The 25353-nt window shown below is 43.2% G+C and overlaps 6 protein-coding genes across 8 annotated transcripts in view; 5 read left to right on the plus strand and 1 right to left on the minus strand.

Moving 5' to 3' along the window:
- Nucleotides 1-70: 70 nt before the first annotated feature.
- Nucleotides 71-1443, plus strand: LOC130373363 (gamma-crystallin M2-like). 3 transcript variants are annotated; one of them, XM_056579805.1, is made up of 3 exons: nucleotides 71-88; nucleotides 562-801; nucleotides 1168-1443. In XM_056579805.1, the coding sequence occupies exons 1-3, from the start codon at nucleotides 80-82 to the stop codon at nucleotides 1441-1443; spliced, it is 525 nt and encodes a 174-aa protein (XP_056435780.1). In that variant the 5' UTR covers nucleotides 71-79. The 3 variants fall into 3 exon arrangements, with proteins under 3 accessions (XP_056435780.1, XP_056435778.1, XP_056435779.1); XM_056579803.1 differs by having other exon boundaries at nucleotides 80-88; nucleotides 562-804; XM_056579804.1 differs by having other exon boundaries at nucleotides 80-88; nucleotides 562-804; nucleotides 1174-1443.
- A 1151-nt stretch (nucleotides 1444-2594) lies between these two features.
- Nucleotides 2595-4087, plus strand: LOC130373655 (gamma-crystallin M2-like). The gene is made up of 3 exons (XM_056580275.1): nucleotides 2595-2603; nucleotides 2802-3044; nucleotides 3815-4087. The coding sequence occupies exons 1-3, from the start codon at nucleotides 2595-2597 to the stop codon at nucleotides 4085-4087; spliced, it is 525 nt and encodes a 174-aa protein (XP_056436250.1).
- A 1733-nt stretch (nucleotides 4088-5820) lies between these two features.
- On the plus strand, nucleotides 5821-6735 carry LOC130373654 (gamma-crystallin M1-like). The gene is made up of 3 exons (XM_056580274.1): nucleotides 5821-5832; nucleotides 5948-6199; nucleotides 6463-6735. Exons 1-3 carry the CDS (start codon nucleotides 5821-5823, stop codon nucleotides 6733-6735), a joined length of 537 nt encoding a protein of 178 aa, XP_056436249.1.
- Nucleotides 6736-12909: 6174 nt separating this feature from the next.
- On the plus strand, nucleotides 12910-14070 carry gpr45 (G protein-coupled receptor 45). Its single transcript, XM_056579071.1, has one exon. It carries the CDS (start codon nucleotides 12910-12912, stop codon nucleotides 14068-14070), a length of 1161 nt encoding a protein of 386 aa, XP_056435046.1.
- A 2808-nt stretch (nucleotides 14071-16878) lies between these two features.
- c20h2orf49 (chromosome 20 C2orf49 homolog) lies at nucleotides 16879-19398 on the plus strand. Its single transcript, XM_056580188.1, has 4 exons — nucleotides 16879-17021; nucleotides 17214-17374; nucleotides 17599-17863; nucleotides 17993-19398. Exons 1-4 carry the CDS (start codon nucleotides 16887-16889, stop codon nucleotides 18047-18049), a joined length of 618 nt encoding a protein of 205 aa, XP_056436163.1. The 5' UTR covers nucleotides 16879-16886; the 3' UTR covers nucleotides 18050-19398.
- fhl2a (four and a half LIM domains 2a) overlaps nucleotides 18612-25353 on the minus strand; it is a 6881-nt gene continuing 139 nt past the window's right edge. The window contains exons 2-6 of the mRNA XM_056580187.1: nucleotides 20669-20844; nucleotides 20268-20442; nucleotides 19975-20144; nucleotides 19329-19515; nucleotides 18612-19233 (exon numbers count right to left, since the gene is read on the minus strand). Of these exons, the coding sequence (XP_056436162.1) occupies nucleotides 19082-19233; nucleotides 19329-19515; nucleotides 19975-20144; nucleotides 20268-20442; nucleotides 20669-20824 (840 nt within the window). The 5' untranslated portion in view covers nucleotides 20825-20844 and the 3' untranslated portion in view covers nucleotides 18612-19081. The remainder of the gene's footprint in view (nucleotides 19234-19328; nucleotides 19516-19974; nucleotides 20145-20267; nucleotides 20443-20668; nucleotides 20845-25353) is intronic.

The following is a 25353-nucleotide window of genomic DNA, read 5'->3' on the forward strand; positions in this document are numbered from 1 at the left end:
GCGTTAGCACATTGGCTTCTCTATATATATGACAGTATTTAAGCCGCAGGAGAGGGCCCAACACCACACGACAGCCAGCATGGGGAAGGTAAACATCAGGACTGAGGGGCTGGAGAGACCACCATGGGTTGTTATTTTCATTATGATGACATTGCGTCTTGCCTCGAGTTAGCAAGAAGATGATGTGGCAGATTTGCTTCCCAACCCTTGGGTACATGCTTGCGGTATAATCTCTTCATGAGCAATATAATTAAGAACTATCATTTGAGACTAATTTCTTAGAAATGCTACAGCCCTCTGTCAGCTAGTTAAGTGATCTGAAATATCTGTTCCGGTTTTCTGTGCCTCTTCCTTTCTATAAGCTAGTTCAATTTTTTATATTAGCCCCAAATCATTTCTGACCAATCAGGACATCTCTTCCTTCATTGGGCCATCTTGGCAATCGATCCCAAGTGTGTGAAGACAACCCTTTTCACTGGCAACAAAATGTATTTATTTTGGGGATGTGTATTTTCAGAATCTTGTATTTTGTCGTTTTCTGCTCTTCTGCTCTTTTTCCAGGTAATATTCTACGAGGAAAGGGACTTCCTGGGCCCCAGTGTTGAGTGCACGTCTGAGTGCAGGGACCTGTTGTGCCAACTGAACCACTGCAACTCCATCAGGGTGGAGTGTGGCGCCTTCATGATCTACGAGAGTCTGGAGTTCGCGGGCACCCAGTACTTCCTCAGGAAGGGCGACTACCCCGATTACCACAGCTGGATGGGCTGCAATGACTCCATCCGCTCATGTCGCCTCATTCCCGCAGTGAGCCCGATGTCCACAGGGAATATCAGTTCAATCAGTAACTTAAATCTGCTCTATGTCACTTTAGAACTGCAGCTATTTACTCCACTAATGGGGAAATATAGTGCAGGTTTAACTTATCAGTGTTGAATGAATTCGCCCAGGACCTTCATTCATAAGTTTGGAGTCATAGACCTGTTTTTAGTCAAGAGACCTAAAGACTTATCCATTTTGTCTTAACCTTTACTAACGTCCACAGTTCTCTGTAATTTCTTTATTTAAAATCATGCTAGGGAGACATGGCTGTGTGCTTAGCAATACGCCCTGGCCTCCTTCAGAACCGATCCCTCGTAGGTGAATCTTTTTCTCTTTCTCATCCAATAGCAAGAGTCCGGGGCCTTCACCATGCGTCTGTACGAGAGGATAGAGTTCGGGGGTCAGGTCATGGACCTGGCCGACGACTGTCCCAACGTTGTAGAGCGCTTCCACAAGAACGACATCTTCTCTTGCAACGTGAAGGGCGGCCATTGGCTCTTTTACGAGCATCCCCACTACCGGGGGAAGATGTACCTGATACGGCCCGGCGTGTACAACCGCTTCAGCGAGTGGGGCGGCAGGACGGCCAGGGTGGGCTCCATCAGACGCATCATGGACTATTGACCGTCTCTGCAGTCTGCCGACGCCCGTACCATATAAAGATATTTTCCGTAACAAAACTGATGAAATGGTTAATGAGTCAGATTCCTGTTAAGTTTGCAAAAACAACTTCATATATATTTTTTATTCACCGTAACCCTGACCTGTAAACTCTTTCAATTTGCTTGAATTATCTCCTTCAATAAATTACCCCAAAGACCGTAAGAACAGATATTGATGGTAAATGATTGTCCTTGGTTCTAACAGTGTTTTCTGATATTATCTGATTTTGTTAAGTCTAAAGATTGTTATCTCTACAGTTAACAGTAGGAAACATAACACAACAATCCTAAAAAAGGCATCGGCTCCAGACTCCTCCTGACCAAACGTCAAATCCACGTATCCATATCAACACATAACAACAATGTTCACTCTTCAGATCTAATGCTTGTTAAAATTGTCAAAATTATAAAAATATGTGGCCTCATGTATATCCATGTCCATAAAGACATCTCTGCTTTAGAGATGGAGCCCATACTCTGACCTTACTGATCACCTTGTGATCACGTGTGTGTGTGTGTGTGTGTGTGTGTGTGTGTGTGTGTGTGTGTGTGTGTGTGTGTGTGTGTGTGTGTGTGTGTGTGTGTGTGTGTGTGTGTGTGTGTGTGTGTGTGTGTGTGTGTGTGTGTGTGTGCGTGCGTGCTTGTGTGCTAAGGTCACATGAACTGACATCTACAATAATCTATTTATATCATGTTGTCTATATAATTTCAGCTTCTTAATACCCTATACACATATTTATTAGCATACGGTAGGGTGGCTAATGCAGACCCGTAGGGGAGAGAATGGCTTCCTGCTCGGTGAGCCAACTTATTTAATGCGAGAGGGCTGTTCCATATTGTTCTGCAGCCATTGTCCACTGGATGCGTGGATACCACACTAGTCTCTTCCTTTGTCCATGCACATCAAAACACCAAACCTGTTAATTATTTATCCTTTTTTTTCCAAATAGAAAATCCATATTTCTGGCCGAATGTTGTGACCCTGACAATAAGCTAAACATGTGCTAGTAGCCTTCAAATACAACACGGCAAGTATTTGAATAACAATACTTTGTTTGTCAAGAGGTGGTATAAAAAGCCCTGAAAACATGTGGAATCCCTCCAACGGAGACCATGGGCAAGGTCAGTGTGTGATTTTATTTTCCTCCCTCTATTTCCTAAATAATAATAAACATTGCCACAATTCATTGCACTTTTCATGTTTAAATGTAACACACAACGTCAATTCAAAATGTATCTTCAAAATACCTTTATTCAATTATATATTTAACGGGATTCACCCTTATTTCCCATTTTTCATTTTTTAAAAACAAAAAACAGATAATTTTCTACGAGGACAGGAACTTCCAGGGCCGGAGCCATGAGTGCAGCAACGACTGCACCGACCTGCACTCCTACTTCAGCCGCTGCAACTCCATCCGGGTGGAGAGCGGCTGCTTTATGATCTACGAGCGGCCTGGCTACATGGGCCACCAGTACTTCATGAGGAGGGGCGAGTACCCCGACTACCAGAGGTGGATGGGCTTCAGCAGCTGTATCCGCTCCTGCCGACTGATCCCCATGGTAAGCATTGGGAGCTGATGGTCCCTGATCCCCATGGTAAGCATTGGGAGCTGATGGTCCCTGATCCCCATGGTAAGCATTGGGAGCTGATGGTCCCTGATCCCCATGGTAAGCATTGGGAGCTGATGGTCCCTGATCCCCATGGTAAGCATTGGGAGCTGATGGTCCCTGATCCCCATGGTAAGCATTGGGAGCTGATGGTCCCTTGGGATTCGAGGAGCACCTCCATCCAATCTCCCCGAAGGTCAAAGACAGTCGCATCGAGAGGTTGTTGTCATGGCAGCCGGGTCCAACTCTGGGGAAACCAAGGGTTTCCCTCTTGTTTGTTTGTGTTTACATTCTGGACCCCCACACCCCCCTTCCTTGCCCCTTCTGACATCGGGCTGAGTCTTTAGGAAACTAAATGAAGGACTTAGTGGATGGGCCAATCTCTGGGGGAAACTAAGATATCTGTTCTGTTGGTTGGTTTTTACATACGAACCATGCTTGGGGGCAATAAAGCATATGTTAATAATTATGATAATGGTCATTATAATGATAAGGATAGATAATAATAATAATAATATAATTAATGATAATAATAATAATAATAATGATAATAATAATAATGACAATAATAATTTTAATAATATTGATTTTAATAATAATGCTAATGATAATAATGATGATATGCATAATCATAACAATGATAGTAATAATAATAATGATAACGATAGTAATAATAATAATAACCCTTATTGTTGTGGTGTTTTTCCCTGCTGGCGCCGCAGTATCGCGGCTCCTACAGGATGCGGATCTACGAGAAGGCCGACTTCAGTGGCCACATGATGGAGTTCATGGACGACTGTCCCTGTGTGTCCGACCGCTTCCACCACCGCCACGTCTACTCCTGTAACGTCATGAACGGCTACTGGATCTTCTACGAGTACCCCAACTACCGGGGCAGGCAGTACCTCCTCCGCTCCGGGGAGTACCGGAGGTATCGCGAGTGGTGCGCCACCTGCTCCATCGTGGGTTCCTTCAGGAGGGTCACTGAGTTTTAGCCATTGTGTAGCAAACCCCTGCTGTAAATATACAACTGTTATTAAAGATGTTGAATTTTTAAAATGGCTTCTTGGAAAGTGTTTTATGGCGTTCTCCATTTTACATCTAAGACAAATGTCAAGGTCGTATAGACCTTGACTTATTTCATGGCCACCCCGCCCTCACCCCCCACCCCCCTCTTCATGTGTTTCTTCACTGCTGATCTGATCCCCAAATAGTCCCACGCTTCAGTTAGTTCTTCATTTCATGGTCATTAAACTACCAGTTGGTCATTTGCAATGGTTGATCCAAAATGAATAAACCTCACAGTGCCCCACAAGGAACGATGAATGATTATCAACGAGGGCTTTTTATCTGATTTAATCTGCAAGGTGAAATGTGGAATACATAATATTAGATAGTAAATTGAGATCTACAAGGCTCATTGGCTTTGTCTTTTTGGTTCCTTATTCCTTATTATATCCCCCCTGTCTTGACTTATCATTATTATTATCATTATCATAATCATTATATGATTTTTTTTTTATCATGATTAGGCTCTTGACAGTATATGATACAAAGGATCATCATCACCACAGTCCTCATCCCCCCCTCCTATTCTATAATAATGTTTACAAAAAAGAAAGCGATTAAATACAGTTATCATAGGGTTCCTACTGAGCTTACCAACAATCACTCACTGAACTGCATTCACTTGGAATGATCACTTATGCACCTAAAAGAAACACACACACAAAAAAGATCCACTCTCATATCCACAAAATCTACTTATCTTTGCTGGAGTTGTTTTAGAAAAATGACAAACATATGTGTTTAACACAAATCTTATTGCTATATTTTCTACAGACTTTTATAATCATGCCGGCATGCTTTACCGGCATGATTTCAACATAAACGATATTCAATACAGCCTTACATAGAACTAAGATATTAATTCTCTCTAAATGGGGGTTGGTATCTTATTATGATCACAGAAATTTCCCCAAAGTAGAGAGTTAAAGATTTTAAAGTTAAATATCAACATTAATAGATACTCTACTTGATCATCTATAATCTATATTTGCTTCTCTACTAAACGTTTATCCAAATTTAATTTAACATGCTGAGGATAGCATATGCAATTGAATTCAAATGAAAAATGAATTCATACTATTTATGTTGGCTGAGTCTGGGTTCATTAAGATATAAAGAAAAAGTGGATAAATCCAAGACGAGAATTTGTGTCACAAAATAATAATTGCAGGACAGTAATACAACGAAAAGGTTACCAGAAAACAGTAAATATGAACATGCAAAGAACTACAATTGACAACTACATTTGTTCTAATAGTGATATAAAAAAATAGTCTATCCTATGACTTTAATTAGAATTGTGTCAAAATAAGGTAAAGAAACGATGGTTTGATTTCAGAGCCAGTTATGTCCCTTTGGTGGGCATCAGACGATATGACAGAACATTCTGACAGAGAACGACACTCAAACAAAGGTTATGCTCATAATGGACAATGGAGGTCACCACTGCCAGAAGTGTATGGATGAAAAACCATTGGCATGCACATATAGGCCCTGTTCAGCAAAACCCCCGTTTTGCCGGGTCATCAGCTTTGTACCTTTGAATAACAACAGAACGCGGTCCCATGGATTCTGTATAAAAGGGTCTGTGGAGCATCCAGTTGGCACAGCAAGTTGAATTCCTACCTCCACTGCGGAACTACCTCCCTACTAATCCATCATGATGGGCAAGGTAAACTCATATTGCTTTTTAAATTTAAGTAACTGATCAATAATAGTTTTTATTTTTTTAAATATTTCTTTATATTGTTAAACCTTGATTTTGCTTCCCGCATTGTTTTTTCCAGATCACCTTTTACGAGGAGAAGAACTTCCAGGGTCGCTCCTATGAGTGCATGAGCGACTGCTCCGACATGTCCTCCTACCTGAGCAGGTGCCAGTCCTGCAGGGTGGAGAGCGGCTGCTTCATGCTCTATGAGAGGAACAACTACATGGGCCAGCAGTTCTTCATGAGGAGGGGAGAGTACAACGACATGAACCGCATGCAGAGCATGGGAATGATGTTTGACAACATCAGGTCCTGCAGGATGATCCCCTTCGTAAGATAACTCACCAACGCTTCAACTATTACTCTCACACAATTCGACTGTTTACTCTCACCCAGTGCCACTGATAACTCTCACCCAGTTCAACTGATAACTCTACACCCGTTGAACTGATAACTATACACCAGGACAAATATTACCCTACCCCAGTTGAACTAGTAGTTAAACTAGTAAAGCATACCCAGTTCGACTGGTACATGGACAATGATGTGGTTATGAGTGTGCTGACATTGTTTCTCTGATTATATGCATTACAGCACAGGGGCCAGTTTAGGATGAAGATCTACGAGAGGGAGAACTTCGGTGGTCAGTCCAACGAGATGATGGACGACTGTGACAACATCCAGGAGCGTTACCGCATGTCCGACTGCCAGTCCTGCCACGTGATGGACGGCCACTGGCTGATGTACGAGCAGCCCCACTACAAGGGCAGGATGATGTACATGAGGCCCGGAGAGTACAGGAGCTTCAGGGAGATGATGAGCGGCCAGAGGTTCATGAGCATGAGGCGTATCACTGACATGTGTTAGACCCCCTGAAGATGTTTCACTGAATAACATGAATAAATGCTATATTGTAACATAACTATGATGCTTGCACGTTTTTTTATTTCTTGTTGGGTTAAGCATTGGGTCAACCAACAGCGTTGGAAAAATCCCAGGTTTAGACTATATGTTAGAGCCACAGGTTGTGCTCAATATTAAATCTAGAGGTATATACTTTGAACTTTCAGATGATAATGATAGTTATCATCATGGCCCACAACATAACCTCAACTACAACTAACTTTTTTTTAGTAAGTACAAGTGTGAGTGTGAGTTTAAAGCTGATATAGCCCAAAAAAGCTGATAACCAGTCAACCGAGAAATAATGTGTGTTACTTGATTGACACAATGTAATGACAAATAAATTTAGAAACCGCAATAGAAATCAGCCAAGAGTGATGGCTGCATATTCAATATGGCAGTTAGTATCTGCTTCAGAGTAACAAGGCATTACTTTGGAGGCATATTTTATGGGAGGAGATTTGCGTTTTAAATGTAAGCATTCCTTTGAACTTGCTATTGGAGATTTTTGAAGAAAAATAAACACTTTTAACACTGCTTTGAGTGAGGCAGAGGTCAAAATGGCAATTAGCCTATGTGGCATATGCATTCAGTTGGGTTTTCTTTCAGTATGTTTTCACTGTTTGCAGTCCACTGAAGTATAGTGCGTATTAGCAAGTTTATAGTTACATAGATAGACAAACATTTTTAAGCTATCTTTACCTCATTCTATTCAGCTCCTGAGGTAGGTTTTCAAATTTACACTAAAATGACTAATTGTGAACATTTGGTCGAAAGGTTAGGATACTACGTGAGAAAGTGTGAAACTGCTGCTGTTTCAAAACACAAAAGCTGTAAGGGAAGGGCGTATGGGAAACAGCTGTCCACACCGTCAATATTTGGACTTGACGGAATTAAAGACTTACATACCCCTACTAACATACAATGAATCGTATGTAGGTTTTTCTTATGTAGGTATTTTGTTCCATAGTAAACTACTATAGAATACCTGCTGCGTTTTAGCTTTTCAACGACGTGTAGCACCCAAATGGTAACTAACTGTAATCACGTGTCAAAAAGGTAACGTCCTAAACGCAACGTCACAAGGACATAGGCCTACTGTGTTTTATTGGGACTAAAGTGAATAGCATAAACAAGCTCTCTACAACATGTATTTTTCCCTTATGTTTCTGTACGATTAGCTAATGCAACGAATGAATTCCGTTGACAACAACCTCACTTCTATTGATGTCATTTGTCATGGTAATGCAATTATTTTCTTTTATTATTTTCTCATTATGCTTCCGTAAACTACGGTCCCGTAGTAATTTAGGCTGGGCCAATGTATTGTCAAAGCGACGTATTTTTGCGTAGCCTACTGCACCTTTAAATGGGTGGCTGCCGCTCGTCTCCTCGCGCGTCAGCATCAGCAGGCGGCATGCGTGATGCCAATCGATAAGCCGTAGTGAAACGGGGAAAGTATCATCATATTCAAGCGGAGCGCTCGCCATCCACATAGATCCCTACTCGCCATGGATGTCTATTCATCTGCAGTGGCTGCTCTGGCACACATGACGCGAAACACCGCGCCAATCCCCTTTCATCCTTAATTCGCCTGCCAAGGTAAGCAACTCAAGATTTTTTTTATAGTGATTTTCTTTTCTTTTTTTTACTCTCTTATCTAACCAGACCTGCCTGACGCTTGAAATAGTTTATCCTATCTTCTCTTAAATTGGCTATATCTACGTCAGGCATTTTTATATTCGACATAGTAGGCATTATAGAGGCATTTTTGGTCACATTTGAATATTTGCATATTTTTTTCTTGAGGTAGAGAAAATGAGCAAACGGGAAGAAACGGGAGGAGGGTGGACGGCTTAGTCGAGGAGGGGATCATCATACAAATCTGAGCAAAAGAGAAGGCCTGCAGTGGGGATGTTTCATCTGTTCCAATTTAGCCTATACATCTAGACAGACAGAGATTGACATGCAACAGTCAAAGCACACATAAAATGTGCAGCTAAATGATACAATTACATACATACATAGATTATTCAATTGAAAACTCCCATATGCAGGGGTAATCAATATGTATTACGCAGAGAACAATCACAAATACAAAATTAAACCTATAAATCAATCGGATCATTAACAAGCTCACGTGGACAACACATGAGAAGCACAAATCATAATGTTTTTCAAATAAGATTTCCCTGCAGCCTATGACAATACATCATCGAGAAGGCTTAATCCTGTGTAATTTGAAATGACCAGTTAATCAAATGGAAGTCAATTCATTAATTTGAGGCTTTTACAAGGATACCTCACAATACAAACCTCCCTGTCTGTCTTTCTCTCTCTCTCTCTCGCACGCTCGCTCGCACGCACGCACGCACGCACGCACGCACGCACGCACGCACGCGCGCGCACGCACGCACACACACACACACACACACACACACACACACACACACACACACACACACACACACACACACACACACACACACACACACACACACACACACACACACACACACACACAACCACAGACTTACTCCCATCTGCATATTTATTTGTGTTATTGTTCATGATGAATGTATGGCCACAGCCCATAGTGACTATAACTATAGTGACTTGTTATTAACACTAAATTGTTGAATGTGCCTGTGCCCCTCTGGTTTCTAAATGTATGTCGTCTTCATGGAAACAACAACAAAAACAACAGCGTATTTTTTTCACTGACTTTGGAATATGGGATGAGATTGGGGGGTTTCTTGTTGCCATGGAAATGGTGACCCTGTTCCCTTGGCAACAGCTAGTAACACTATGCTGTTGTAGCCCGTGCAATGTTTTGTCTTGGAATCTGAAAACACCCTTTTCGCATCTGCCTTTTTCGGAGGGAAACTGATGACTTGACATATTAGTGCAAAACATTGCATTGTCTGTCAATTTAAGCTTTTGCATAAAGTTGTGATTTCCCTATAACATGCAAACACTATCTCATTCAGTCATTAATGATATAGAGTCATCATTCAGGATGACATCATTTAGGATGATTGATATATTTCCCTGAGCAGGATCTACATTTTTTTTCTTTTTTGCATCGCTCGGTCATCTGTTGCTCACAGATCATCTTACCTGGAAGGAGTGACAAAATTCACAATAATATGATCCTTAAAGGAGACTATACTAAAGCTATTTCCAGCAAACAGCTTCAAAAACATGTTTTCTGGAACTCAAATACTATGTTTACTTATTGTGAAACTCCATAAAATGTTTGCTGGAAATAGCTTTTCCGAAAAAAAATCTCGCCTACCGCTACTGCCCTCTGTTTCAGTCACTTCGGAATGCGCTCTTTCTGGTGTCTGTAGCTTTAATGCAAATGAGCTGCTGCCCATTGACCAATAAGCTGTCAGACTGAACCACAGCATGGAGGAGAAGGGATTGTTGCCGTTTGCGGACTCCTGGAGCTCTATATCTATCTAGCCAAAAGCAGCCAAAAGCTATGTGCGCCTCGGATGATAATAGACTGCGTCTGACGTCTCTGGCACTTTCACAACAAGTAAAGACTCGTAGTGGGGGATATCTCGGCCATTGTTGAGAAGAATTTAGGGAAAGGAACTTTGGCCTTGACTCTCTGAAGTCCATGAACCGCGAAATGGAGGAGAAAGGGATTGTACTCCGGGAGCTGATATGCCGAACTGATATGCTGAACTGCTGCTGAAGCTTTCCGGCTGCTCCGGCAGGTTTCCTCCGGGAGCTGAAAAGTCCGGCGGGGTTAGCTCGGCGGCAGTCCGGCAACTCAGCTCCGGGAGTACAATCCCTTTCTTCTCCATGTCTCCCCCTCCGGACTGCCGCCGAAGCTTCGGCGGCAGTCCGGCAGCTCTGGTGGGGGGAGGCAGTCCAGCAGAGAAAGGGATTTTACTCCCGGAGCTGAGCTGCCACCGAGTTCCCCTGCTCGTCCGCTGGTCCACAAAATCGTAGCTATGCTCTGATTGGAGGAGATTAGGGAAGTGGGAGGTAATATCAACTGTGCCCCCTTCCTACGTAGGAGCCGGAAGACGCCGAAACTGACTCGCTTGTTTGGTAACTGTATAGGCGGGATACTTTCAATAATTCATATCTCACTCAAAAAATCATGTCCAGACTTTTTTCAAAGTTTGTATGCATGTGGGAGCCCCAGAGACCCAAAACAACACCCCAAATCCCAGGAAAAGTGTTCATAATATGTCCCCTTTAAACAATTTGAGCCATATCAATACCATGCTGGCTCTCTCCCAAGAATGTCTGGTTCTTCTCCTAGGAATAGCTGAGCACATAGAGTTAGCAAGATTTGATCCAAAAATCTTGCAATTATGGTAGCTTCACCAGACCCATCACATATACTCTCCTGCTGTTACCAGCATTATGACTAATGGATGCCATAGCAACATTCCTGAAGGTGAATAAGTTTCAGGATCGTTTTAACCTATAGATTTTGATTTACAATAAGTGCTATTACACCACCCAATGATGAGACACAGCTTAGTAGAGTGTGAGAGAGAGAGAGAGAGAGAGAATAGTCACGTGTGTGTATTTTCTGTATGTGTGTTTCTGTATTTATATATGTGTGTGTTTGTGTATGTGTGTTTATGTGTGCATACTCATGATGGCAGCGAGAGAAGTGTGAGCAGCTTCATATTAGCGCGGTTCTAGGAATTTCCTGGTGTTGTCAAGGCTTCGTCATGGCGTGGGGAGGAGGGGGCAGGGGACAAGGTCTGTATGGGGGTCCCTGGGCCTCTCTGTCTGGTCACTCTGTCCCTGGCCCCTGGGGCTAGACTGACCCCTCTGTGTGTGTAACCCCCTGACCCGACCAAGACTGATGTCTTCTCCTCACTAGAGACTCCTGGACAAGGCGAGAGAGAGAGAGAGAGAGAGAGAGAGAGAGAGAGAGAGAGAGAGAGAGAGAGAGAGAGAGAGAGAGAGAGAGAGAGAGAGAGAGAGAGAGAGAGAGAGAGAGAGAGAGAGAGAGAGAGAGAGAGAGAGAGAGAGAGAATAGTCACGTGTGTGTATTTTCTGTATGTGTGTTTCTGTATTTATGTGTGTGTTTGTGTATGTGTGTTTATGTGTGCATACTCATGATGGCAGCGAGAGAAGTGTGAGCAGCTTCATATTAGCGCGGTTCTAGGAATTTCCTGGTGTTGTCAAGGCTTCGTCATGGCGTGGGGAGGAGGGGGGTCGGGGGACAAGGTCTGTATGGGGGTCCCTGGGCCTCTCTGTCTGGTCACTCTGTCCCTGGCCCCTGGGGCTAGACTGACCCCTCTGTGTGTGTAACCCCCTGACCCGACCAAGACTGATGTCTTCTCCTCACTAGAGACTCCTGGACAAGGCGAGAGAGAGAGAGAGAGAGAGAGAGAGAGAGAGAGAGAGAGAGAGAGAGAGAGAGAGAGGCAGAGAGAGATGGAAAGAGAGAAAGAGAGAGAGAGAGAGAGAGAGAGAGAGAGAGAGAGAGAGAGAGAGAGAGAGAGAGAGAGAGAGAGAGAGAGAGAGAGAGAGAGAGAGAGAGAGACTGTGTACATGCATTGAAAGCACAGTAAATGCATGCATGATCAGAGATCCACTTTTCAGCCTCAGTTATCACCGGCCCTCATTAATGCTGTATGGACAGTGAGTATGCTTTGAACCGTATGCGCTCTTTCCAGAGAGAAGCATTGTCTCAGAAACAGTGTCCCCGTGTGGTCTGTCCAGTGTGGCTTGTGAACCATCCCTTCACAGGGACGCCGTCGCCACCTAATGCCGCCTCCATAGGGGGCAAGTCACACTGCCTGTCACGGCGGGACACACCACAGAATATCTGAGCCCCTCTCAGCTGTCCCACACGAGGCATCGTCTCAGCGGGTCCTGAGGCATTGTCTTTCCCTCCTCTCCTCCTTAATTAAGCTTTTAACGTGTTATTATCTCTCAGTGATTACGTAGTGAATTGGAAGCGAGCGCAGTGAATGTATCCTCTTATTGGAGAGTGTGTAACCCATACTTCCTTCTTCTGGTCACAGATATTGCCATGGAAAACCAACGGACGGGGGAGACTTCAGAACGTGAAATTACGAAGATGGAGATACATTTCCTTCTCCTGCTGAACTGAGCTCAGCTCGCCCAATCATGGCCGCCATGGCCGCCATGGCATTCTGCAACGAGAGCCTGCCAGAGGGCTGCGACTACATGCAGCCCGGCGGCGTGGAGGAACCCTCGGAGGCCGTACCCTCGGAGGGCGGGACGCCCCTGATGTCCGTCACTCTGCGGGTCACCCTGGCGGCCATCATGATCTTCATGATCACCATCGGCTTCCTGGGCAACGCCATCGTGTGCCTGATCGTCTACCAGAAGCCCGCCATGCGGTCGGCCATCAACCTGCTGCTGGCCACGCTGGCCTTCTCCGACATCATGCTGTCACTGCTCTGCATGCCCTTCACCGCCGTCACCGTGGCCACTGCCGACTGGCGCTTCGGTGGCGCGTTCTGCCGCGCGTCCATCATGCTGTACTGGCTCTTTGTCCTTGAGGGCGTGTCCATCCTGCTCATCATCAGCGTGGACCGCTTCCTCATCATCGTGCAGCGCCAGGACAAGCTGACCCCGCACCGGGCCAAGCTGCTCATCGTGGCCTCCTGGGTGCTGAGCCTGTGCGTGGCGCTCCCGTCCGTGGTGGGCTGGCGGGCGGGGGCGGCGGGCATCGGCGGGGCCTGGGCGCCGCAGTGCGTGCTGGGCTACAGCGAGTCGGTGGCGGACCGCGGCTACACGGTGCTGCTGGCGGTGGCGGTGTTCTTCGTGCCGTTCGGCGTCATGCTCTACTCCTACCTGTGCATCCTGAACACGGTGCGGCGCAACGCCCTGCGCATCCACAACCACACCACCGAGCACTCCTGCCTGCCCGCGCTCAACCAGGTGGGCAAGCTGGGCCTGACGGGGCTGCAGCGCCCCCCGCAGGTCAACGTTGACATGAGCTTCAAGACGCGCGCCTTCACCACCATCCTCATCCTCTTCATCGGGTTCTCAGTGTGCTGGCTGCCGCACACGGTGGTGAGCCTGCTGGCCGTGTTCAGCAGACGCTTCTACTACAGCTCGGCCTTCTACCCGGTCAGCGTCGGCGCGCTGTGGCTCAGCTACCTGAAGACGGTGTTCAACCCGGTGATCTACTGCTGGAGGATCAGGAAGTTCAGGGAGGCCTGCCTTGAGTTTATGCCCAAGAGCTGCAAGCTGTGCCCCAGGGTGCCGGGCCGGAGCCGCAGGCGTGTGAGGCCCAGTAACATATACGTGTGCAGCGAGACACAGTCTGCTGTGTAGAGGGAGATGGAGACGATTGGAGGACATTGACTGTGAAGCAATGGTTTGAAACTGCTACTACTGAGCTCTGTTGAGGGAGGAATCCCAATTTGGCTGAAGTCAGGCACAGGCTGTGACTGAAGAAAAAGTGGACTTGAATAAGAATAAAAATAAGAAAAAATGAATAAACCTTCATGATAACCTTGTTATTGTGGATATCCAATTTGGGTTAACGATTTGATATTGCATTTTCTGTAGATTAGGAAATAATTGTTTATAAGATTACGGCAGAATACAAATTTTGGCAGCGCTCATAATGACTTAATGATGACAGTAACATTTGCAGGTTACTAAGCAACACACCAACCACAGTCCGTTTGTTTGTTGATTCGTGATGTGTCCTTTGATCTGTCCTCCCCTTTTTTTGACAAACACATTTTGTACGTATTCGTAAATATTCGATTGATTGTTGAAGAAGGTCCAATCAGAATACTTTCTGAATAACTGCCATTGTAAAGGAAGTATTTTTTTCTTTCTATTTATTATCAAATGAGATAAGTCACATAATGATTAAGTATTACAGTTTACGCTAGTATTCAAAATAAAATGTAATGGACTACTACATGTATGTTTTTCTCGGAGGCCGTACAAATACTATGGTTTGTATTCATATATCAAGCATTGTTATCAGCTGGGGGGTGGGGCTGTGTGTTGCTGGGATACTTCTACAGACCTATATTGATTGTTACGGAATATTATTCTCTTTGAATGAAGAAACCAATCTCTAGCCCTCACATTCTATGGCAAGCTGTTATACCATTCAATAAGCAGGGCTTATGTGTATTTTAAAAATGCTAATTTATTCATACACCCCAGATTTATTTAACTGGTAATAATTGTCAACTATATCTTTAATGGGTCCATATCAACAGAAAGTTGACGAAATATGTCTCTTCTTAACAATTAACCTTAAAATGATTCATAAGGACTTGTCAAAATGTTGCATGCCTAAAATGCAATTCACTACCAGTCATGTGTTAATGGAGTGCATGGGGATGCCTGACAAGGATAGGACAGGTTAGGATGAGATGATGTCTCAAATGCAGTACTGATTTCCCTATGGGAATGAATACAGTATATAACATAAAGTGAAATTATTGCCAGTTAAAGTTTTGGATTTATTTTTGGCTCAACCTGCTTGAGCATATATCCATCCATGTATGACACCTGTAATATATCCGAAGTGAATAAATTGTCTAAATCCAATTACCAAACCATACAGGTAAATTAAAAAAAAGACGTTAGACGCTAGACGTTAGACATTAGACGTTAGACGCTAACCCTTAATTTAAGTTGATAAACTTAAATTGTTGCAGTTTTTGGAAAAAACGTCTTTGGTGTATTTTCTTTTACTCACCAAGATGTAGTCATGAATACCTAAAATATGTTCGAAAGAAAAAGATTTTCCCCTGTATGTTTTGACCCAACTCATACCTCCTCAATATCTATGGTATCTTATTCTTCAATCACATGAGCCTATGCAGAAAGGTTGTTTACTTCTTATAAATAAATGTGGGTATTGCATTAAAATCCTGAAACAACCCCCAAAAAATATCTGAAATATTCATGTTCATTCCTGTTTGTTCAAGTATTAAGTAGCGATCAAGGGCGAAAATAAATGACTTCATGAGATTTTGGAAAGAGACTGTGTGCAGAACAATATAATCATATCTGTCTGTGTGACTCAGTGTTTGGAATTGTAACACAACACACACTCACAAACACACACACACACACACACACACACACACACACACACACACACACACACACACACACACACACACACACACACACACACACACACACACACACACACACACACACACACACACACACAAAAAAGCCTTATAGAAATGGATCTATCCATTCCTTATTCCTCCATATTCTGTCTTTCATATAATAATGTCTTAATTAAACCATATCTTGTGTACTTTTTCAATATACAAAGTCCAATGTTGGTGGCAATAAATAGACAAATTCAATATGAGCGTTCATAAGCTAAATAAGAGGTTTTGTGCCTTTTCTTTCACACATAGACTAACACAACATGCTGAGCGTAATAAACACTTATGTTACCATCACTGGATTACTCTCCAGCAGCGGTGCTTACTATTCTAGTACAACCACACAAACAAGCTTTCCAATTTAAAAAACAATTATCTTTATTCAAAAGTTATATCCCTTGCAGACAAGCTACAATTCTAATCCGTTGGGGTTCCAGGTTGATAGAACACAAATATCCAAATCATTGAACACATGATTTTGATATTTATGAACAATATTTGGGAAATATTTCAAATGGGAATAATTGATTTGTAATTATAACAATCCAAATTGTAAGAGCTCTGAATGTTTGGATAAGCTCTTGCTTTAAAGTAAGGTATTTGTCTAGGTTTGACATAAATGTACCAATGACATGGGTACAAATCATATGAAAGTTGCTCAAACTGCTAAATAAAACATATAAGCCCACTTCGGTTTGACTCTACTACTATGTCAAGCTATTATCAAAATGTGCATAAGATGTGTTTTTTATTTTTTGGATCCGACCCATCTATGTATTATATTAACCTAGTAGAGGACTGATCATTTCTTTATTGGATAGTGGGCTGTTTGTGATTGTGTGTGTGTGTGTGTGTGTGTGTGTGTGTGTGTGTGTGTGTGTGTGTGTGTGTGTGTGTGTGTGTGTGTGTGTGTGTGTGTGTGTGTGTGTGTGTGTGTGTGTGTGCAGCAGACGAGCAGACTAGACTCCCTTTTTCGCTGTGACGCGAGGGATGCTGGGAAATATTATTTCAAAGATGGCGAGCTCCATGGGACCAGAAAGCACCGATAAATCTGCTTGCAACACAGATCTGTTACTCCACCCTGAGCTATTGTCCAAGGAATTTATGAAGCTACTTTTAAATGAGGTACGAATGCCAAGAAAAGGCTTTGTGAATCGGTGTATTGACATACAACTTTATCGCTACCTATTAGCAGCTCTCCGACTAAACAGCGTGTGTGTATCTTCAACCAGTCGGGTTCGATAAGACTTTGTTTTGCTTTAATTTGATTTAAGTTGTGCTTTTTTTTTTACCTTATCATGACCTGTCCCGTATTAGAAAAAGATATATGCGGGAGAGGGTGACAGTGTCGACGGCCTCACATCGCTCTACCTGCGGCATGTCATCCCACTCCCTCAACGAGTGCTGCCCAACACCCGGTGGGGCAAGCGAATGGAGGAGAGGAGAAGCAGACACACGTCTGATCATCAGTTAAACAGGTGAGTTATTAGCAAATAACACAATTAACATTAGGCATGTTGGGCATTCATCTTGCAGTTAGGTGTTTATGAAAGAGACATTAACCTTTCTCGTGTGCCTATTGGTAGTATAAAATACTGCATGCCATACTTGATGAGTTGTCACTGATTTATAGTAGTTTTATAATTGTTTTTGTAGTTCAATTGGCAACTAACCATCTGCAATCTTTTGAACTTGTTCCCAGATCTAAAGAGGACTTCAACAGAAAACGGCCTCCGATTGTGTTCTCCGGCAGCTCCCACTGCTCCAACCCAGTGAAAGTGAGGAAAACAGATTCTCCCGCTGTGGCTACGGGGTGTACTGACCGGCTAAAACCGCCTCCTACAACCAACGTGTCCAACCCCATACGCAAACTGTCCTCCCCCTCCCCTTCTTCTTCCTCCCAATCGACTTTGTCATCGCCCAGTGAGACACAGACATCCAACCTAAAAAGGGAATCTGACAACCAGGTATGTATTTATATACTCAAATGACCACGTTTTTGTTTTTATATCTGTATTGGTAGAAATGGATACACTTCGATTTTTTATAGTTGGTGAATATATGTGCAATATCTGATTCCTCTTTCATCTCTACAGGATGCGTTGAACTCTCCGGATTTGAAGAAAAAGATTCATCATGTGACGTGGCCTTGACCTTTGGCCTTTACATACAAAGAGTGAGACTTTGCACAAACTGCCTCCCTTGTTCTCTTCCCTATATCACCGGCTTCCAGAGGAGTCCACTGGTGGTTGATGTCTTGTGAGACTCCTACATATGGTATCAGGTCAAAACCAATAGAGGATTCTTCTTCTGTGTCTGTTTTCCAATGGTCTTCCAGGAAGGGCTGTCTCTGTATATGAACTGAGCTATGGTCATAACTGTATTTTAAGTTTTGTGCTCATTAAGCTAGCAGATTAAAGACTTTATCTGCATCGATTGACTTTCAATTAACTGATTTAGATCATGTAGAAGGTAATGTGTTATCTGATTTGGCCATACCACTCTTATGAGCTGTGATTTATATTATGTACATACAAAGGAAATTATTTGGTTTAAAGGTTTATACATGTGCAGAGTGAAGTACCTAGTCACTTTACAACTAAACATTGAATTGTTTTCAAATTGTTAATATTCCGAACCAAGCAAAGTACTTTTTAAAGGTAGTTGTTGTATTTTACTCTTTTTCAAAGCGACAAATCATCTCAATTTACATTAAAACAATTTATAAATGAATCACTGCAACATATTTTTATTTTTTATTGATTATAACAGCAGTCATGCAAATTCAAGTCATAAATTCATCAACACAGTATCAAGTTGCTGCATGCAGAGAGCATTAGCCATTCAACATCTGTCTTTACTGAAAAGCATACATTTGCAAATCTTCCATATTCTCCTAAGGGCAACACAGAGGAATACCTTTTTTAAAGCACATTAATTAATTTATAACTTCTATTTTTATAAGCTCGTTTTTGATTCGCAGTGTATTGCATTCATGCACTCAAATCTCATCTTAAAATAAAGGCTATGCTTAACTTAAATTAGGTTAATTCTAGTAGCTCATATATACTGTACATTGACAATAGCAGAAAGTAAATAAGCTTTGTTCAGATAGAATGTACCTTCATTGTTCCTGCGTCATTATATGGTCATCTAAACAGACACTCCCCATCTCTTAGGTTAGTTCAGATGTCCTTTCCGCATTCAGGGCATAGGATGTCATCACGTTCGGTCAGGAAACCGCGACCGACAAGAGACACGGAGCACTTCTTGCAGTTGAAGCAGTCGTTGTGCCACTGGCGTTCCTCAAAGGAGATGTACTTACTGCCTCCGAGCCCTACAAGAAAAAGTCAAATACCAGGTCAGGAAACAAAGAAACTCTATATTAATCGTGGTGAAATACCAGGTAAATATATCTACTGGAGTGCCTACCGCTGATGGGGGTAGTGCAGGAGGCACACTTCTTAGCATACAGGTTGCAGAAGCAGTTGAGGCAGTAGGCAAAGTCATCCCGGGAGGTGAAGCGTTGGCCAGAGAGCTGCTGCTTGCAGCTGGTGCACAGGAAGCAGTCCTTGTGCCATGGCTGCTCACGGTAGGTCACCCCACCGGTGGTGATAGGCTGATGGGAGCGAGAGTGAAAAATAATTTTTCAGATTTAAAGTGATAGTAATGGGGTACTACAACGTAGTTTTATGGAACGATGTTGCTGTAAAACTGTAAATAAAAAGTAAGATACAAAGTAAATATGGACATAATGGCCTTATATAGGCATATAATTGCATGAGTTGCATGTTATTGGCCGTCAAGTTTACCCGGCATTACACGTCAATAAAGAATTCTGGCTACACCCTTCTGAATCCTCTTGGACCAGACCCTGGTGGAAGAGATGCCAAAAGCCTGGACACCAACATAGCCCTGTTTCTCAATTAACATAAATATCCAGAAGTCTACAAGAAGTTATTTTTTTCATGTGGATAGTGGCCAGGGGCTATTCCCATACGCTGTTTGTTTTTCCTCTGCTAAAGGACACAGCTTCAGATCCCATCCTCCTCCTCCTGAGTAGCAGCAGGCCACACACCTTCTTGCAGTGCACACACTGCATGGCAAACTGCTTCTCGTAGCAGGGCACACAGAAGTTCTGGTTCTCCTTGGGGATGAAGCTCTTGGTGCCGATGGGCTGCTGACATCTCTGGCAGGTGAAGCAAGTCTCGTGCCAGCTGTTACCCTTGTGCTCCATCTTCCTGGAGCCTTGTGTGGAGGGAGAACGGAGAGATCAGTGGCGGGAAAGAAGAATATTGGCGGATTGAGATGTGGATGGTTTTGGGGCGGAAAAGATGAATAATACAAAATGGATCAACCCCGCTTCCATACCTGGCATGATTGTCTTCTTGCAATCATGGCACTTGGAGGAGTATTCATTGGAATAGCACTCGGTGCACAGCAGCTGTTCATCCTTGGTTGAGAAGGGCTTGTCCACCAGGGGGCGCTTGCATTGGAAGCATGCGAAGCAGTCCTCGTGCCAGTGGCGGTCCTTATAGGACAGGTCCTGTTTAAAATAACACACGCACCAGGGGCACAGTAAGGAACAGAGCTTACGCTTCATGGCCTGTTTACTACCGTACAAGACGGAGTACGAATATAATGGGTTGTACGTGCGTGTGTGTGTGTGTGTGTGTGTGTGTGTGTGTGTGTGTGTGTGTGTGTGTGTGTGTGTGTGTGTGTGTGTGTGTGTGTGTGTGTGTGTGTGTGTGTGTGTGTGTGTGAATGCCCACCCTGGTGTTGCAGCCAATAGGCTTTTTGCACTCCTCACAGGAGTTGGAGTAGAGGCTTTCATAGCATTTCACACAGTAGGGGTTCTCCTCTCTCAGGACATACTTCTTTCCAAACAGGGACTCCTTGCAGTAGTGGCAGTCGTAGCGTTCAGTCATGTTGGCTGTGGAACCCTCACCTGAGACCAGAGGAGGGGACAGGGAGAAGAGCATTGCTATACAGTCTAACCATATATCTTCTTCTTATGAACGATTTGTGTGGAGTGGGTCTATGTATTTACTTTTACCTCATTGTGATTATCTTCCTCCCGTTATTATGGTCTTTAATATTTTCTAATAATTATTCTTAATTCGTGGCTTCGTTTTTTTGAAAAGTGACTGTGGAAGTTTAAGCAGAGCAGGTGATATTGGAAGGGAATGGCTGCGATCCATCATACTTAAAGAAAGTCCACTCTGCCCTGCTCTGTGCATGCCACACACACCCACCCTGAGAACTCATTCTGCTCATCTCCAGCTGTCATTACAGTATCCCTAGGTGTGTGTGTGTGTGTGTGGGCGAATATGTGTCTGTCTGTACATGCGTATTCCTATCCTTCAGTGCCTCAGCCAGGCACTGTCATTTTAACTCCTCTCTATCAGCTGTTTGAAGCCCTCTGCTGTAAAGCCCCCAGTTGACCTCAAGCCAGACATTGTGTGTGTGGTGTGTGTGTGTGTGTGTGCGCGTGCGTGCGTGCGTGATTGATAGAGGACAAGCGAAAGGGGCAGGATCACTTCTATGTAGTCTCCAAACCCAGCAGACACATGTGTCTCCTTAACCCTGTCTCATAGCCAGGCTACCTGTGTGCGGAAGAGGAATATACCTGTACATAAATATTCTTGTATCTATGAATCTGTGAAACCATGTGATACTATTGCTGCTTGCATGCCACTTATTTCCCCTTTTATTTCCACAGCTCTATCAGATTGTTCCCTCCATCTTAATGGTTTATAAACTTTACAGGCAGCCTGAGATGGATACAAGACGGATCTATACAAGATAGTTCTTGTTTAGATAAAGGATAACCGTTAAACCGTGGATGAAAGGATAAGAAACACAAAGCAATATGTTTCTGAAGGTATGTTGAGCTGATCCAGTGGTCCACCTATGGTCCATATGTGTTCACTCTTTAGTCCCCCCCCCCCCCCCCCCCCCACTAGTCCATCTATCTCTGTGTTTCCTCTCTAGTCTCTAACCCCCTGACACTAGTCCATCCATCTCTGTGTTCCCTCCCTAGTCTCTGGCCCGCCCCTACGTTCCTCTCATTGTCTGCTTCTCCTGCCAGGACTCACCTGCTTCACATACTGCAGGGGTTCATCCGGAGGGCTAAAAATAATAAAGCGATAATCTGCAATACCTCAAATAAAATCTCCTTCTATTTGAAAATGTCAGACGGCTGTTTCCCTAGCTTCTGTCTTCCTTTGATGTCGCCCATGGGGGAATTGGCCAGCACCAAAGTACGCTCGCCAACCGGCCGGGGGGAGACTAGACTAGACTAGACTAGACTAGACTAGACTATCCTCCCTGGCTCGGGGTGTCGGACGCCTTAAACATAGAGTGGGGTCCTGAGAGACACAGCACTGGATGTATCCGAACCTATCACATGTACTTTTTGACTAAATGACCCCTCTGAAGTAAGGTTTGTATATCCACTATGCGTTTCCATTATATATATATATTTTTTACTATGGATAGGTCATGAGGTGTTCTGAATCAGCACCCGTCCCCCCAAACATACACCCACGCGCGCGCGCGCACGCTCGCTCGCATAATCGCACACACACACACACACCCACACACATACACAGACACACACACACTCACACACATATGCACACACAGTCAAAGGACTCAAACCTACTTCAACAGTTGCTCAATTGTTTATACTATAGTAATTCACTTTATATAATGCATTTAACATACACTTTCTCTCTGCCTATCTCTGTAATAGGCCTACCTGCATTGCACTCCCTATAACACTTATTATTGCCCGTACTAAACTGTACATGATTGAAGTGAGAATCCAATGTAATATATTTTATTTCAATGTTACCTAATCTAATCAAGATTATTTTATTTTCCTCACTTGTTATCCAGAAAATCCCATGTGTGTGTGTGTGTGTGTGTGTGTGTGTGTGTGTGTGTGTGTGTGTGTGTGTGAGTCAGAGAGATAGGTCACTCAATAAAATTACAAGCAGAAATGCAAAAACATAAATGCAATTGAATACAGAGGAATAATTTAATAACAATGGCCATATCTAATGATTGACTAATTCAGATTTAAAAATATTTTAATTTAATCGTCTTTAGAATCATCAGATGTGTAATTAACTGCACGTGATTGAACACTACATGATTGAAGTTGAACTGTAATGTAATTACTTCTAATCCAATGTAATCTAATTTAATCAAGATTATCTTTTTCCCTCACTTGTTTTTCCAGAAAAAGGCCTGTGTTTGTGTGTGTGTGTGTGTGTGTGTGTGTGTGTGTGTGTGTGTGTGTGTGTGTGTGTGTGTGTGTGTGTGTGTGTGTGCGTGTGTGCGTGCCGGCGTGCCGGCGTACCGGCGTGTGTGCGCTTTGGTGTATCTGTGTATGTGAGAAAGAGATAATAACCACAAGTATAACATTTGATTAATAACAGTCTTCCAGATCCAACAATGAATGATGAAAGAACATTAATAATCTGGATTTCATAATTCAAAATATTGTCATTTTAATCATGTTAAGAATCCTCAGATATATAATGACTGAACACGATTATATTGGGACTATTATGAAATGTATTGTAATCCAATGTTATCTAATCTAATCAAGGTGATCTTATTTTCCTCACTGTTTTTTCCAGAAAATTCATTTTTGTTTGTGTGTGCATGGATGTGCTTGTGTATGAGTGTGTATGTGAGATAGAGAGATGGCTAATAATACAGCACAAGGATACCATTTGCTTAATTTAAGTCACATTCAAGGAGACGGAAATGCAATGTACACACATACACACACACAAACACACACACACACACACACACACACACACACACACACACGCACACATACGACATACAGACATGAAAACACAAACTCCTGCATCATGTTTTGAAGTGAAGTCCAGTTATAGAAGAGAACTCAAGAACTCTAAAAATACAAAGCACAAATTATATTGGTTCTAAATGTATACACAGGAATAAGTCAATTACAATAATCTGCCAGATCTAAACATGAAGGTTGCCACAAAGAGAATAATAATATGAATTTCAGGTTTCAAACTATTATAATTGTAATCGTGTTGAGAATTATCAGATGTATAATAAAGTATTAAGTGACTGTTAAGGTAGTTACTCTTAACCCTTATGTCGCCTGTGTCTCCCGTTCATCTATTTAGAGTTCTTCAACACCTCACAAATCTAAATTGGGCTCACACGGCGGCCTCCCTATCCATAGATTAAAGCCTAATATCTGCAGCACTTGAATTGTGTGATGTGGCCCCTTGGCCCCCACTCAGTCTCAGACAGCAAAAGTACCAGTGGCCCTTCTGCTAGGGGACTGAGCCCCATGGTGGGAACGACATGGAATGACATGCAACGCTAATGATAGCCACTTATCTGAGGTAACCGGAATGCTTTTAGGGAACACTCACGGTTAACAGGTGGCTGGGGTTGACATATTAGCAGCAGTAGATCAAGCCGCCAGACAAAACCCATAGAAGCTACAGCACCACAAGGTCACCTGCATCGTATCAACGATGATTTATTCAGCTTCCAGACGATGTGTTATGGGAGATGTTTTAGCGCTGTTAATGTTCAATCACCCGGTTGCTACGTGTCACTGTTCAGTACAGTTTAATGATCAATTACAATTAATGATATGTGATTTACATTCAGAATTTAGCTAAATCTTTAACTTTGGTTTAACTGTCAATGTAAACGGTAATTGATCACTTCAATGATAAGACATTCTTGCTTTGACTTATTCTAGATATGCTTCTGTAGACCCTGTATTGATGTGCAAAATATATTTTCCAAACAATTGACTGATCTTAAAGGCTGACAAACCTTTGAATACCGTATTTTGTGGCCTGCCGTACAATCACATGACACACTCAAGTTTACCCTATCTCTGAATATATAGCGCTCAGGAAATGATCAACACGACAACACAGCACAGATGACATCCATCAATAACGAAAGCCGGCGAACGGAAAGAAACAAACGAAAGAAAATAACTCAATAGAAGGAAGGAGGCCAAGACTGCTACGTCAGTACATCTGCAGACATCAGGGCGACAGCTTTTAATGGATGAAGGTGGAGGTGGAGGGAAGGAAGGACAGGTGGATCTCTGGAGCTGAGGAGAGCGGTGGAGGTGGAATGGGTTTGAAAACAAACAATTGAGGATAAAAGTATGGAGGATAAAAGTGGCGGTGTAGGAGAGAAGAGAGCCGGGGGGGCAGAGGGGGTGGAGGTGTTGTAGGGTCAGTAGCACATGAACACACAGTGAACAGCTGTGTGTCCAGAAAAGAGAGAGAGGGAGAGAGGGAGAGAAAATAATGACGGTGAAGGTTCGGGATAAACTCAAAGGTGAAGCAAAGAAAGGTCCAAATGGAAAAAAGGTGGATGGGTGAAAAAAGGGTGGAGGGAATGGATGGAGGCTATAACA

This window comes from Gadus chalcogrammus, chromosome 20 (genome assembly GCF_026213295.1).
Source record: "Gadus chalcogrammus isolate NIFS_2021 chromosome 20, NIFS_Gcha_1.0, whole genome shotgun sequence".
Lineage (NCBI taxonomy): Eukaryota > Metazoa > Chordata > Actinopteri > Gadiformes > Gadidae > Gadus > Gadus chalcogrammus.

Bases quoted from the DNA above. Each gene is read 5' to 3' on its own strand.
- LOC130373654 (XM_056580274.1), top strand. The intron at 6,200-6,462 runs GTAAGATAACTC...TATGCATTACAG, and splicing joins CCTGCAGGATGATCCCCTTC to CACAGGGGCCAGTTTAGGAT.
- LOC130373363 (XM_056579803.1), top strand. The intron at 805-1,167 runs GTGAGCCCGATG...CTCATCCAATAG, and splicing joins CATGTCGCCTCATTCCCGCA to CAAGAGTCCGGGGCCTTCAC.
- c20h2orf49 (XM_056580188.1), top strand. From the start codon at position 16,887: ATGCTGGGAAATATTATTTCAAAGATGGCGAGCTCCATGGGACCAGAA. The intron at 17,022-17,213 runs GTACGAATGCCA...GTCCCGTATTAG, and splicing joins TGAAGCTACTTTTAAATGAG to AAAAAGATATATGCGGGAGA. The intron at 17,864-17,992 runs GTATGTATTTAT...TCATCTCTACAG, and splicing joins AAAGGGAATCTGACAACCAG to GATGCGTTGAACTCTCCGGA.
- gpr45 (XM_056579071.1), top strand. From the start codon at position 12,910: ATGGCATTCTGCAACGAGAGCCTGCCAGAGGGCTGCGACTACATGCAG.
- LOC130373655 (XM_056580275.1), top strand. The intron at 3,045-3,814 runs GTAAGCATTGGG...CTGGCGCCGCAG, and splicing joins CCTGCCGACTGATCCCCATG to TATCGCGGCTCCTACAGGAT.